We start from the raw sequence: 15,223 nt of genomic DNA on the forward strand, positions 1-15,223 counted from the left end.
GAGTGTGGCTTCATAATTGTTATTAACAATGACGAAACAACACAGTGAATATATTTGACACCTTCCTTTCCCAAACCGATTGGGCTTACAAATCCTACACAAGATTTAATTAAAAATGAATAAAGACAAATGAGTCTCAAATGGCTTATGGACATAATTTTTATTTAAGCATGGGCTTTTAGCTTGGTTCACCCTAGAGTACAACCTTTCGGTTAGGTTAAAGAAGAGTTCAGGGCTACAGGGCCATTATACTGTTGCTGGTGTTGGCACAACTTCTTCAGAAGGAATGAGTATGACCCACAGGAAAAACAGTCCACGAAGAGAACACAATGAGAACATCCACTGTTTTACAAATCACTCTGTTACCACAGACACGAAATGGCAGTTACTGTTAGTAAATCAGCCACAGAACACTTTAAAAAACCCTTAGACAAGGAGATGGGAACTTTGTGGGAGATAGGGTTTTCATCCACAATTTTTAAGTAGAAAATATTTCAAGGTCAAGCATTTTTCTTATCCACAAAACAACGCTAAACCAACATACATTTTAAGGAGTATATTAAAGGAGATACAATATCTTTACAACTATCTTCTTGAGTAGGTATCTCGATGAATTTTCTGCAGAATAGAAGTAGCCCGAAATTCAGCAGCAAAATATTGCAACAAAACAAGTAAATACAGTGTCAATGTATTATACTGTAGAAGAGAATACATAAAAGAACAAACAATGATAATTTAATCATATAAAACATGATACAGATCTGAAATACAGTCCACTTAAATAGCTTTGTGACCAAGAAGGTGAAATTCTGTACTAAATGCCATTTTAAACATAAAATCTCTTTAATTTTTGTGCTTAAACTTTTTTTTCTGTTAAACTATTTCTTATTTTCCATACTGCCACTGTAACTGATATTACAACAGATCACAATTTTCACGGACACAGCAACATGAAGACATTTACTTATGAGAAAATAAGTCACTTGTCATTAGTTCACAGTGTGGGAAAGTGGTATACACTCGGTCTTGAGAAGGGCTTCCAGTTAGTCACCAAGTCCTTCATAGAATTTTCCTGATACCAGATGCAGTGCGCGATTTAAAAGAACGGGAAGCAACACATCACATGTTGGAAAGAAAAATAAAAGTTTTGATTCTTCAGGGGTATCGTCTAAGTGACCTTCGTCTTCTGTTGTAGAAGTGCCTGAGCCCATGTTGTCGTGAAAAATTCATCATGTAATTTTGTTTGCGAGTGCTGTTGGGATCAGAAAGGATAGAGGTGGGGAGGCAAAGGAGAAAGAGCATGTAAGTCCCATCATTGAAAGTGCAATCTAGTCTACATTCTAAGTTACCCTGATAGTTACTGGAAAATTTTCATGGTTAATAGGTCATGCTAACATTGCTACCCCAGGACAGAATAACTCAAGGTTGACACCTGTCTTCACTGCCTTTGGCCTTGAGGAAATCCCCTTCTTTTCAGTAGTGATCTCCAACCAGAAAAAAAAAAAAAGGTAAGTTCTCTTGATCCACAGTGGAAGTAGATGGGAATTATTTCGGCTCTTTGAATTATATTCTTGAACTTTTACATTTACTTGGGTGGATTTCATTTGAGAGGAAGTGTGTGCTATACCCATTACCTTATTTAGACACATCTCTAACAAGTAGGAAACATCATTTGATTCCTTTAGCAAACATTCTCATTTAAAGCTTAAAAGGCAAAAACAAAGTTGTTAGCTGAACCAGGCTGCCCTTCCTGTTTCATCAGACTTGGGCAAAATAAAGTAAGTTTTTCTCATGGCCTTCTACAAACAGTAAGCATCTGGGGCCTATAAACACGGTCTCATGGAAAAGACACTCCACTGGAGAAATTATCACAAAATACTAAGAAGATGTAATTAATTGTATAATTGTGTGCATGTTGTATATATTTCCTCCACATATGTACATACATATGTATACATACATACTATATGTGAAGCTGATAAAAGTACTGAAAATAGATTTTCAGAGTCTGTAGGAAGTTGCATAATATTGATAGAGATAGCTGTTAAAGGTTTTGGTATGGAAAACATGCTTTAAAAAGGATCACTAGCTATAACATCACTGAAAAGAATCATACTGCTTTCACACACTGATGCCCGAGTGACAACATATCTATATATGGCATCAAAATGTGGTTTATAAGTATGAGCCTATCAATATTTTTCAAATTCACTGAGTCTCATAAACGCTGTTTAGACACGAAATATTTTTCCTCCTTAATTTCATGGAAACATAAAATGTATCTGGAGTGGGATGATGTCATGTGATGTGATTTCATCATGAAGGTCAATATGACATGAACTGGAGTCAGGGTAAAGAGGAGGGAATGGGTAATTTTGCACTGAGCAGCATATTCTGAGTTATGATCAATATACTAGGCAAGTTGTAAAATGGTACTATTTTACCTAGTATATTAGGTATTATATTTAAGCACGTTATACTAACATTTATAACACACAAAAACCTTTAAAATGAGGGTCTTATAGTTGTCTGATCATTAGAAAAGAAAATTTATAATAAAATGTCTCAAAGGCAAATACATAAAGTGAATGTCATCAGATATGCTTTGTCAAAAAGCAACAGCATCTATACTGAAACCTGATAAAAAGACTCACATTGAAATATATTTTATAAAATAAAATGAAGTGCTAATAACTTTCTACTCTAGGTGGTTTCTATTTTATGAAAAGACTAGAAACTACAGAATGGAAGGTAGAGTACACTCTGAAGACACTGTAGAGAAAAACACCAAACAATTAGGTTTATCTTCAGTAGCTTCACTAGCCCTCCTTCTTCCCCTGATGTGACAGTGTTACATACAGCATCAAAGTTCTCAGTTCCAATTTCATAGTTGAAGGATGAAATGAATTTATCCATGACTTATTATTTGATGTAAATACTAATTGCTGCCTATGTAAAGTCCAATTACAAAAAAAGGGCAATGACCTTTTAGTCTGGATCTAATTACCGTGAACTAATCAAGTGTCAGGAGAAAGAATCTACCTCTTTGGTCACAAAATACAGGGCCTGGCACTAGCCATCTCCCTCGCAGCATGGCAGATCACCTTGTAGCCCTTTCCTTGGGTTATTACAGTGGCCCTCTAAACTAGCCTCCTCATTCTCTCTCCTTATGAATAAAAACACCCCTAAAGAGAAACCATGAGATCCCATACATGGCATGTACATGTGTGTCTATCTTCCCACATACATATAGTGTGTCTGGCACTCCAGTCCCAGTAAACTTTCCCTCAAATGCTGGCTTTACCTTTTAATACAATCAATCCTCTTGTCCATGAAGCCACATCTAAGCCAATTTAGCCATACACTTTGAGTCCTCTCTGCATTTAATCTTATTCTGTCAAGGACTTTCTTCCACTACATTCCCATGTAGACCGCTCTATTCAAACTCACCCTGAACCTCTTCCACCTATCTCACTTGACCAATATCATTTCTTCAATGTCTACCTTTTTCCCCCAAGTATCACATTTTATTTATTGCTCGCTGAAGCGATTTCCCGGGTACTTTGAATCCTCATTGTGCTCATTTTCTGCTTTGAATGGAGATGAATTGCGTTCTGTTGGTGGAGTGGCCTTTCCCCATCCCCCCACCCCCATACCACAGCACTGAGCCTCCTGCCTCACCCGTGGGTGGTCAAGGCAAGTTTGTTGACCTTTTGGTGACTTACTGATTGGATTCCTGTTGTAAATCATTACTCTTTAACTATAAAGAATAATTGCAAGGTTAAAGCAACGAAAATTATTCTGTTGAAAACATCTTTAAAGATATAAGGTACTCAAAGAGAATTGAAAATAGTTAAAATATTTGACAGGAAAAAAAAAACCACCTCAGAACACCCAAGATATTTAGTTATCCCAGTGCAACCTAGATTGACACAAAAGTGATCTCAATATATGAGAACAAAGGAACATTCAATTTTTAACAAAAATTGATGTGCATGTTTAATGGCTTTAAAGCAACTTCTCTATAGAACTATTTACTCATTATTCTCCATCTTTATATATAAGAAAATAAATATTAACAGATTGCAGATCTTTAATACCATGACAGTCAGTCCAGCATGGAAGCTTACATGTCATTTGGAAGGCATTTTGATTCATTGGATACCCTTTAATTTTGAATACATTTATAAATCAGCAGCATATCTTTGGATCCCTGAGAATGTTGATCCAAAAATCATGTTTGCTATAGATGTTTATCTAGTCACATTAAAAATGGCCACCTTTTCAAAGCATCCTTGAAACTAACTAGTAATTTCATATGTAAAATATAAATATTTCTGGAGCCTGTTAGGTCAGAATCTAACAAAGCAGGTTTTTCCAGTTCATAAGCTTTTTAAAATCAAGCAGTATGGGAAGCGATACTAAAATGGTGTCTGCCTCTTGGACAATTTAATAAACTGATGTGGTCATTGAACAGTTATTTGTGGCTTCTAAAATGTCTAACTTACAGGATTGGGCAATCTTAAGTTGAAAGATCTCATGTTTACTTATATTTTGGAGTCTGTTCTTGTTTCTGATACATGTATATATATAGCTATAGATGAACTTATAACCAAAATAATAATAGATGGAATTAAGATGTGTTTCTCCACTGTAATTACAGGGAAAGTAATTTTTTAAAATTATAAGTCCAATGAAGGTAGGTAATGCTCATCCCAGGACATATCAGCTACACTATCTGACCTATCCATTTGCTCTGGCTGTGCACAGAACTTGGTCCATTTTAAAATTCTCCTCTTGTAAGTCATTAAAAGAAGGCAGAATGAACATCAGTGGTTCTTGGAAATGCTGACTTAAATGTCCACTAACGCTGAGTGAGTTTAGGGACTTAGATGATATGGAGATATAAGATATTTCTCTGTATCTGTATAGGAAATGCGGATATTGCAAGAATTTTCAAGACCGACTGTGCTTTTTTGAATTGTCACTCCTCACTGGAGCCACTGTCTTAGCTCATTAATTATTACAGAAAAAATTCAATTGATTTTTTAATGGATTCTAATGGAAATTCTTCTAACGGAAGATAGAGACTTGGTAGAAGTAATTTGAGCTCATAGAAATGTAGGTATTTTTACTGATCCATAATTTATATATTACCAAAACATATGATACAATAAATAACACCTCATAAGAAGAAATAAGAATTCAGCAGACTGATGCATCTTCCGGAGAAATATTGGTGAGTATACGATGAGAAGCTGCTGTTCAACTAATCAATGAAACTCCCCTGCATAGAGGATGCTAGATATTTTACTTTTAAGACCATGCATTTTCAGGAAGGCTACACAGAAATAAGTGTAGGCTCATATATTTCACAAATATTGAAGATTTGATACTTATTTTCTCTGCTAAGTGGGAAGGAGAATAATATTTGGTAACATGTACCTCAGGGGGTTTTGTGGATTAAATGAAAACTTCCAGCATAATATGCAAGTGATTAATAAATGATAATAATTTTAACTTCTTTCCTAAGTCTTAAAGTATCTCCATTAGAGGACAAATGCAACTATATATTAAAGAAGGCAAATCTTACGTAAGGATACAATCTAGAACTCACAAATATTATGAATAAGTGCACCAAGCTCTGCCAATTCACTTATTAACTTAGAATAGAATAAAAAAGGCAAGTTACCCTCACGCATCTCCAGCACAAGAGATCTTTTGAAAGATATTCCATTTAGTCAGAGCCCCTAGGTCTTTTGCACACATTTCTAGTTTTAACTTCCGCTTACAAACAAGCTTTTGAACTATGAACACTTCAAAAGCACCTAATACAGTCCCAGGCACAGAGCCAAATTTGCTACCTAATGAAGCAATGCTGATTAGCATTCTCTCTATGTTGTTGTACCCAATATTGCATATACATTAGAGAATCACCACAGTGTTGCTGAACTCTGAGTTTACATGACATAGGTTTCAAATGTCCTGGTATGTCTCATTATCATACATAACTTTGTTTTTACAGATTTCTTTTTCAATTGCAAATGTCTTTGACAACATTTCTGTTAACGTAGGTAACACTGATGAGACTATTAGTCAACAGTTACCCAGAATTAGTAAGAGGACTTACCTTACTCTAGTGGAAAACCAATGACAGCAAATAATGAAATATAACACAAGTTAAAAAATGCCTTTCAATGCATGCAGCACTGTGATTAGTCATAAAAGTCTGATCAGGTTTAGATGCAATATAGGATTTTTCATCTCTTTTGAAAATAAAAATTAAAGATGTTATTTCTTATTCTTCTATACCTAATATATACATATATTTAACTTTTTAATGTAATGCAACATGCAATATTTGCTCATAACCATATGTCAAGGTACATGTAGCTTAGTACTACATTTGGCATAAATGTTGCATGTAAAGTATAAATATGAAAATAGTCATTAATAACTAACATTAATTTTACTATCTGTTTTTTAAATTGTTTATGTTTTAGAAAATACTTATTTCTGAGTATATTAAAGAATGGGCTTTAAAAAATACAGAAGTCCTCTACATCAGGTAATACAGTCAAATTAATAAAGGATAAATATGCTTTGCAACAAATGTACTATGCTCATTTCCATAAATCATTTGTGCCAAAAATGACAGTATTTTGATAATGAATAGCATGAGGGGATGGTCATGATGGTACTCATATTATTAAAATCTGATAAATGCATTTAAGACCATAGTTGGCAACATATTGGTTTTCATTCTCTCATTAAATGTGGTAATAATTCACTTTTAAGTAAATCAATTCACAAAGGCTCTTTACTGAGCAATTTGCTTTCAAGGTACACATGCAAAAATTGGCCCACTTCATTATACACATGACAGGTTGTGACTTAGACACGTACACAAAAAAATGTGATGTGTGAATGAAATGCATAGTTGGGTGAGGGAGATTCTTAGGATAGAAGGGTGAGTGCCCACCAAAAAAGATTAAGACCAATAATTTTCTTTTATCCTAAGAAGAACCCCACCAGCATGGATCTTGTGAGGGGTCTGCCCAAGTGTGTTCATAAACATTTACTGAAAAATGTTCTATACTAGTAAGTGAATTCAGAAAGTTAGGTTTCTGACATGACTGTCAGTGACCGTGTTATGCTACATCACTCAGACTTTATAGAATAAGGCCTTTTGGTAAGCTAGTGAGGCTGGATAAAAGTCATCTGTCAATTCAGTCCATCTATTTTATGCCAGAATAGCAGGAGCCAATCATCATGAAGTGCTTTTCATGGGCAGGTTTTATTGAAAAACATCACCAGAATGAAAAGATTTCACTTTCAAACAAGCATAAAGTGTAAGCAACTTTGCTTGTTCAATGCTAAATGGTGCTTTTTATCTTTATGGTGTGGGGTCTGTCATTCTGTACATCCATATTTATGAAACACAAATCCTTCCACATGGGGATTATTTGAGAATTAAACCATTAAATTACACATTTATTATGTATGTTGTCAATTTAGGATGCAGTCCTAAACCCTGAAATATTTTCAAAAGTGCTGAATTTGTTCTCATCAAACTCATTTCTCTTCTTAGTTAATATGGGCAGTAGTGAGGTTAAACTCAAGATACCATGCGTGACCACACTTTTTCTTTCTAGGGATTTTTAGCATGTGTCCTTAGTGCACATGCACAGAAGCAAAACTATGGTAATAAAGCTAGATTAAGGCCAGTCTGCACTAGAAAAGAAAATACATTTTAAAAAATGTAATGGTTTTCCAACCATTAGTTGCAAAAACATATTAGCAGCCCTCTTTGCAGTAATCAGTTAGGTAGGGCTTGAATCTCTTTAGATTTGCACCCCAGTCTTCTCTCCCATCCACACGTGAGAAGTTAGCCAGACTAGTTTACCTAGCTAAATGCTATCATATAAAAGTATAGTGAATTCGAGCATAGTTTAAATTATTAGGGATATATGGGAGTATTCTATCTCTATTTCTAAATATATATCCACTCTAGCAAAATTATAATTAGTAATATTTGTGAATCATGAAATAACTGGCTAGTTTCTTTGTGCCTCATTTGGTTGAAAGGTCCTCTGGAAAATTGTTTTATTTTTCTGAATTCTCTGGAACTTTTTCATTTTAAGCTTATCAAATGAATAACCTAAAGTAATTATTCTGTAGAGCTATCAAGGGCATATTAGTCAGTGAGTGCCTTAAAACTTTTGACTCTTCTGAAAAGAAGTACTTTAAAAGGGTACAGCGGTATAGAAATGTTAAATCCTAAGACAAGAGTAAAATATCAAAAAGATAGTTCTGAAAATATAATTTCTCTGTGTTGGTATTTTTCTCAAAAAAAAAAAGAAAAAGGAAAGAAAACCAAATAACTCCTTTAATTTGAACAAAATTTTAATGTCATTAGATAACATTTGCTTTATTTATTTTTTTAGCATTTGCTTTAAAAATTATCTGTGTAATATATAAAAATAAAATTATATGGTGATAAGTGTGAAGCTAAAATTTTTAAATTATTCACTGAAATTATTCACGTGTGGCGAAGCTCTTTTCTCACTCAAAATGTTTTAGTGCCCTGAAAGTCTGAGAGTATAATGCAGACTAAGAGCAGACAGGTGCCCGGTAAGTGATAAATTCTTCAAAGTACTAAAATTCTGGAGATGGAATAAAAGTGAAGTCTTTAAAAATACAGATTGTTTCTCCAGAAAAACACCAGAAACAATAGGTATGATTGATATGATAGACTTCAGATAATCTGAACTTAATTCTTATAGTAAAATCATGATGTTGGTGGCTGCTTATAAAAATTAATACCAACATCAGGTATTCCAGAAAGTCCCTTGGGAGCTACATGGTAAGGCTTCCTGCTGATGCTCTGAGAGTCTCTGAGGCAGCAAGTCAACAGGGAACAAAGAGCAGAGTATTATGGTGATGATGTGCCTCTGAAATCCAAAATTGTTAACTGAAATTGCTTGGCTGGGTGGCAGGAGAAGAAATATCTACTCGCACACATGATACATAAGAATTATCATGTCTACCCCAGGGCAGTATTAGCTGCCTTCTTTTGAGGACTGTCAAGCTTTGAAGTTTCCATAGGAGTTGGTAATGCTTTGTCAGGCACAGGAAGCCCCATTAATGTAAACTGACTCGGCAAGACACTTGAAAGATAAAAAGTGTTTATCGACTCTAAATCTGAGTCTCAACCAGTTTATTAGAATCACCTGAGGTGCCTTTAAAAAAGACTGACACTCAGGTCCCACTGCAGATCAATTTAAATCAAATCATCTGTAGGGATGCTCCTTCCAAAACCTTCTAAGTGATTCTGATGTTCAATCAGACTGGGAAGCGCTGCTCTGAAGGGTAAGTATTTAGGGCAGAAAGGCTCTAGGGGTGGTTTTTGGTCTATTTCGACATCTCTCTCTGGCCTTACTATGTATATACATATATGTATTCGTTTTAGAGCCCAGGTGATTCTATTCACCTGGAATAGTGTATTCTAAGGAAATGAATATCTAAGTAAACAACCATCAGCCTCATATATAGATCCAAATAGTTTGGACTGTTATTTTAAACCTCGACTTCGTCTTGTGGGGGCAGAGCCCAGCAAGTTGTCCAAAGCAGCAGAGCGCACAGTGGGGGCTTGTGTAGGGACCAGGTTGCTCTTGGATTTGGAGGTTGATATGGATGCCATGCAAGCAGGTGCCTCAGTGAAAACTAAGACGAGGGCTAACTCAAGACTGAAAAATTCAGCTCATGGCTATGATTGAAAGAAAACAAATCTGGTAGTTTTCCTACCAATTAATCATTTAAGTTTGCTTTCAAAATGCCTGAAATCAGCCAAAGGGCTGATTTCATTTTTGATTTGGTAAACAGAATGAACGTTTGAACCTATCTACCGAGAAGATTCGCCTCTCCTTGCCAACCACTTGGAGCCATCAGTCCGAACCCGTCGAGACATAAGCATTCCAGTTCTACAGGGACTAGATCGTTAGAGAAAAAGCAAGTCATCTCTCTGCGGAACAGTCAACCCGGCGAGGTGAGAGTGGTGCCAACTTTATTACATGGGAGAAACCATGGGGGAACACCCTCAACCTGCTAGGTGCTGGGACTGGTTGGGGGGAATCTGAAACCACAAACTCCATGCTCTAGTTGCAATCGAGTCATTAAACCAAAGAATGCCTCAGGCACCTGGGGCTCAGACAGGTGTTTGTAACGGGGCGTACTAAAGCTAGAAATACTCTGTACCCCGGCCAGTAGGGATCCGTTCTCTTTTAAGGACGTCATGCCATTTTATAAGGCAACCTGGATGTGGCAAAGACAGTTTCCCATTTACCTTGAGACTTCCGTTTCATCCAATTTAACTAACATGGTCAAATCCACAGGTAAATCTTTTGCTTATTGAAGTTTTCTAAGGCATATTAAATGGCTTTTGGGACTTTGCTATCTCAGGTTGGCTTGAGCTACAGATTGCAGCTGCCAAAGAGCGTAGGGCAAAGTCTCATGGGAGCTTCTCATCAAGAACAGTTGTTACTGAATTAAGGAGCATGCCATATCAAAAGAATTTCAAACCTTCCTGAAATGGACAGGGGATGCTACTATGTATCAGATACTCACAGGACGACCTCCACATGGTCCAAAGCCCATTGATCATGACCTGTTCCATTGTGGCGTGGTTGCCACCAGCGCAATAAAACTCCTTTCATCCGTGCCTCCCTGGGTCACAGAAGGACAAAGAGGTTATGTGCTAGAAAACAAAACTTTCTGGCATGCGATTTCCAGACTTCAAAGAGCATAGGACAATTCCAATCAGCAAAACTTAAGGTATGGAATTCAGATTTGCCTAGGCGACAGTGCTCTCTAAGGAGCATTACATTTTATTGGCTACTCAAGGACTTGTCATACCTTTCCATCTCCCTCCCTGCTTTCCCTCGCTCCAGCAGGACCTGGAGAGCACAGCATTCGGTCAACATACACACCGTGCCCTCCGTGTGACAGGCGCTGTGCTAGAAGCTGGGAGTAGGATGCTAAACACAAGTGAAATCGTTGCCTATCCTCGGAAAACTTTCAAATGAGTGCATCTAGAAAATTAGACATGTTCTTTTCTTTTCTTTTTTTTTTTTTTTTGACATGTTCTTTTCTTAAGGACTAGACATATCGGTTAGAGAAAGGGAGAGATGCCCAAAGTGCTCCTGCATGGAGTTGTTCCGGTCTGTTCCCTCCTGCACCCACTCCTGGCCCAACAGAACACTGCCACACAACTTGGGAGAGCTGGCTTAGTCGTGCTCCTGCCCGCCCCTACTTTTGCATTGTTGCTCCAGTAACCTCACACTTCCAGCTCCATCTCTGTGATTCTAAGGGTGCACGGGTGACACCCTGCCTTTCCGTTCAGGCCACTTACAGGGGGACGTTGTAAGACACCCTCTGAGCCTGCGTGAAGTCCTTGGGCTGGTGCTGCGCGATGACGTGCCAGGTGATCCCGTTGTTGACGCTGTACTGCAGCAGCACCGCCTTGTCTACGGCGTGCGGGCCACTCACGTCACTGTTGCAACTGTCTGTCTGCGACGTGCTTCCAATTTGCAAAACAAACATGATTTTGCTGAAAATACAGGGAAATGAGCATTAGGTAGTTATTAAAAGAATTGTACCTTCTAAGTTTTTTCCTTACCTTTCCTGATCCTAAGGTCCATAATTTTTGATGTCAGAGAGTAGAAACAGAAGTCTTATAACCAAATCATGTTAACAAAAAAATGTATTTGGGATGCCTGGGTGGCTCACTGGTTGAGCCTCTGCCCAAATTTAGCTCAGGTCGAGATCCTGGGGTTCTGAGATCGAGTCCTGCATCAGGCTCCCTGCAGGGAGCCATGGCTCTGCCTCTCTCATTTATAAATAAATAAAATCCTTAAAAAATATGTTTATATTAACCTTCACCTCATACATATGAGAAATAATCTCTGAAGACTGAGTTTCTACACAAAGAAAACAATCTTGACTTTCAAGGACACGTGTTCTTGTCTTGTTAGAGTTTCACCTAATATACCTTCTGTTCTCTGGAAGGTAACATGGGCCAAACAGGCATGAGGACATAGGACAAACTATAAAACCACAGTATTTATATTACATACTTTTTTTTTTTTAACAAATAGCTCCAAGCTGAACAGCATGTGCACAAGGATAAATCATCATGGCTATTTTAGGAGAGGATGTTTGGAGATCAGAGCAGAGGGAAAACGGAGTTGGATATGCAGGCTCTGGACCATGTCTGCTATTCTGTTTGAAGTGTCTTCTTGCTCTTCACGGGCATCCTTGCCCTTAGATGATACAGTTTTTAAACATATGAAATCTATCCTAATGGGAGTCCTAGTGCTTAATAGAGCAGTCCCATTTATGGAAGCTGGTGAAATAAAGCAGTAGACTTAGAACTTGTAAATGCCTAAATTAACTTAAAACAAACTTGCTTGCACAACATGGTGAGCAATTGTTAATCGACAGCTGGTTGTTAGCTGTCTATGGGGTTAAGGAAAACATCAGGCTGTTCCCAGATTAAGTCCATCCTTTTGGTAGGAAAAAACAGGACAGGTGAGCACAGCTTTTGGCACCTCCATAGTTACCATATAGGACTTAATTGTATTTTCATTGTTTATTATACTAAAAGGCTGTAAACTTGCCTTTCTGCCTCTGAAAATACATCACTAATAGTTTCCAAAGTCAAATGCCTTAAGTAAATGTCTACATTTATGTTAACCAAGCATCTAATTGTCAAGTATACTTGAAGCTACTGAACATTGGCACTCATCAGTGAATACTTTAGTCCAGGACTTTGCAACCTTCATAAAGTCTTGGAATATATATATATGTATATATACATATATATATATATGGTTTTTTTTTTTAAGTTACACAGGCAAAAAAGTCATGTTTGCACTGGATGAGATGGGAGAGCTGCGAAGAGCAGGTGCAGAAGGACCCTTCCTGGGGTCCCTTTTTCTCTCTTAGTTCCCTGGTCTATTTGCACAGTTTCTGTCCACTCTATTCTGCATTAATAAGCAGCTCCTAGAGCATGTGAATTTTAAAAGTTCTTATCCATCTATTGATCTTCCATTCTGTTTACTGTGACTACATATGCTAAATATAGGTATATGTTTGCCTGACTACAAACCTACTTCATGTGTACATTTATATTTACACACTTGCAAAGAGTCAACATTAAATTATCTATATTTATCTACAGCCAATTTAAATTTTTTAATTTTTTTCAACTTTATTGAGACACAATTGACACAAAACATTGTGTAGGTTTAAGGTATACATCATGTTGATTTGATCTGCTGCTGATTTTTTCTATTTGGCCATTTCTCTTGGTTTATGCCTATATCACCACCACTCAGCCAGTGTACATGAAGAAAAACAAGGTAATTCTACAATAAATTTAGGCACAATATAATTCTGAGTCATGAAAACAAACAATGTTTCTTCATACCAAATTCAAGCAGCATTTAGGTCTCCCCTGTTTCATGACACACAGGCCATGAAGTTCATGGTTATATTTAACAGACCGCAGAAAGTGACCAGTCTCATGACCAATGCCAGGTCTGAACTACAACACAGGAGTTTTGTTACCTTGCTCGAGTGAGATCCAGAGGCTTGGTGGCCGCCTGCCTTATCTGACAGCCATTAAAATAGAGGGAGTCTCCATGGGCATAGGGTGCCAGCTGCCCACAGCCACTTCCTATTACCCCGCCTTGAATGGTCTCCCAGTTTGCTTCTGTGACTCTTGCTGACTCAAAATTATCTTTAATATAACTGGGAAGATCATGACTGAAAACAGAGCAATCATCACCTAGAGTGAAGGGAATAATTGCAAAAGTTAGCTAGGAGAAGCAGAATCATTAAAGATGCAAGTATTTGATTTTAGGTTTAATCTATCCTTGTTACTATAACAATGACAACGTACTAAGCAGATGCAGACTCCCAGAAATAAATGTTTCTCTGGTATTTTAGAAATTATTGGCTTACGTTCTTGAAAAAAAAATCCCATAATCTTTGAATCAATCTGTACCATGTGTGTAGGTGCTAATGTGCTTAGGGCTCACATAAATCTATTGCTTAAATACCACAGCATCTGGCTAGGCCTGCATGTTTAGCAATGATGGGACTTCATGGAGAGCTCTCACCCTGGCATGGGAGGCCCACAGAATTTCTTTCTCTCTAGCATCATCTATATCAGAATATAGGGTAAATCATGTTCTTGTTCTTCTCCCAGCTGTATACTTGATTCTTGACAGCAGAGTCTGCATTTTATTCATTGTTGGATTCTATAGCACCTAACACAACACTTAGCGCATATAAGATATGCAATAACAAGGGGAGATAAATAAATGAACAGTGAACAGGCTGGCAGGATGAGACCACTGAGCTGAAATACTGGCATTTTAGACGGAGCATCAGCAAATGTGTATGTGTTTGCATTTGCCCTTGATTTGAACAGCACAACTTCTCTAAACATCTATAATAGTTCTAGATCAAAAGTTATAGTTCTGTTGTATTAGGGGAGAGGGCAGATTCCAGACACCTGGGACACCTCGCGAAACGTCTAATGTGTTCATTTGCCCAATATTCAAATGCTCCAGCTAACACATGGACAGATCCAGCTGGTCTTAGAGGTAATGAGATCAGAGGAAGGGATGATGGTTAAGTAATTTCTGGCAGGAGAGATGTTCAGCCGTCTATATTAATTGCACTCATTTCATTTGGAGGCCAGGAAATAGCATCAACTGAGAAATCTAAATATATTCTACTCCAAAAGTCAAATCTGTCGATTTTTACGTTGTAAAAACTTCTCCCTGGGGGAAGTTGTAGAATTCTGCTCCTCTTGGATAAATCTCTCAGTTATGAGAGACAGCAAAGTTGACTGCAAAGAACAACCGAGTAACGGTCTTCTTTCTGATATTGACTAGCTGTGTCATCTTAGGCAAGTCACTTAAGTTCCCTGAGTCTCAGTTTCTTTACCTGTAAAGTGGGAATAATTATATTAACCATAGCTAACTTATGGGGACATCATAAGTACTGAATGACTGTGCTGAATAAATTGTGGACACTGTGGAAATAGTAAAGTATGAGGCAATGTAAGAATTCATTCAAAAAAGATTTACTGAGCACTGCAACGTGCCAAGTGTTAGGCTCTGGGGATATAAGGGTAATTATGTGGACTTTG

The 15,223-nt window shown here is 37.3% G+C and overlaps 1 protein-coding gene across 3 annotated transcripts in view; it reads right to left on the reverse strand.

The window, feature by feature from the left end:
• Positions 1-141: 141 nt before the first annotated feature.
• Positions 142-15,223, reverse strand: part of RELN (reelin) — a 478,955-nt gene continuing 463,873 nt past the window's right edge. The window contains exons 61-66 of one of the 3 annotated variants that reach the window (XM_072759913.1): positions 13,630-13,849; positions 11,411-11,608; positions 10,627-10,725; positions 9,909-9,992; positions 6,131-6,266; positions 142-1,252 (exon numbers count right to left, since the gene is read on the reverse strand). In XM_072759913.1, coding sequence (XP_072616014.1) covers positions 6,137-6,266; positions 9,909-9,992; positions 10,627-10,725; positions 11,411-11,608; positions 13,630-13,849 — 731 coding nt within the window. In that variant the 3' untranslated portion in view covers positions 142-1,252; positions 6,131-6,136. The remainder of the gene's footprint in view (positions 1,253-6,130; positions 6,267-9,908; positions 9,993-10,626; positions 10,726-11,410; positions 11,609-13,629; positions 13,850-15,223) is intronic. The other 2 variants (XM_072759911.1, XM_072759912.1) reach the window with 2 other exon arrangements.

Source organism: Vulpes vulpes, chromosome 5, assembly GCF_048418805.1.
Source record: "Vulpes vulpes isolate BD-2025 chromosome 5, VulVul3, whole genome shotgun sequence".
Lineage (NCBI taxonomy): Eukaryota > Metazoa > Chordata > Mammalia > Carnivora > Canidae > Vulpes > Vulpes vulpes.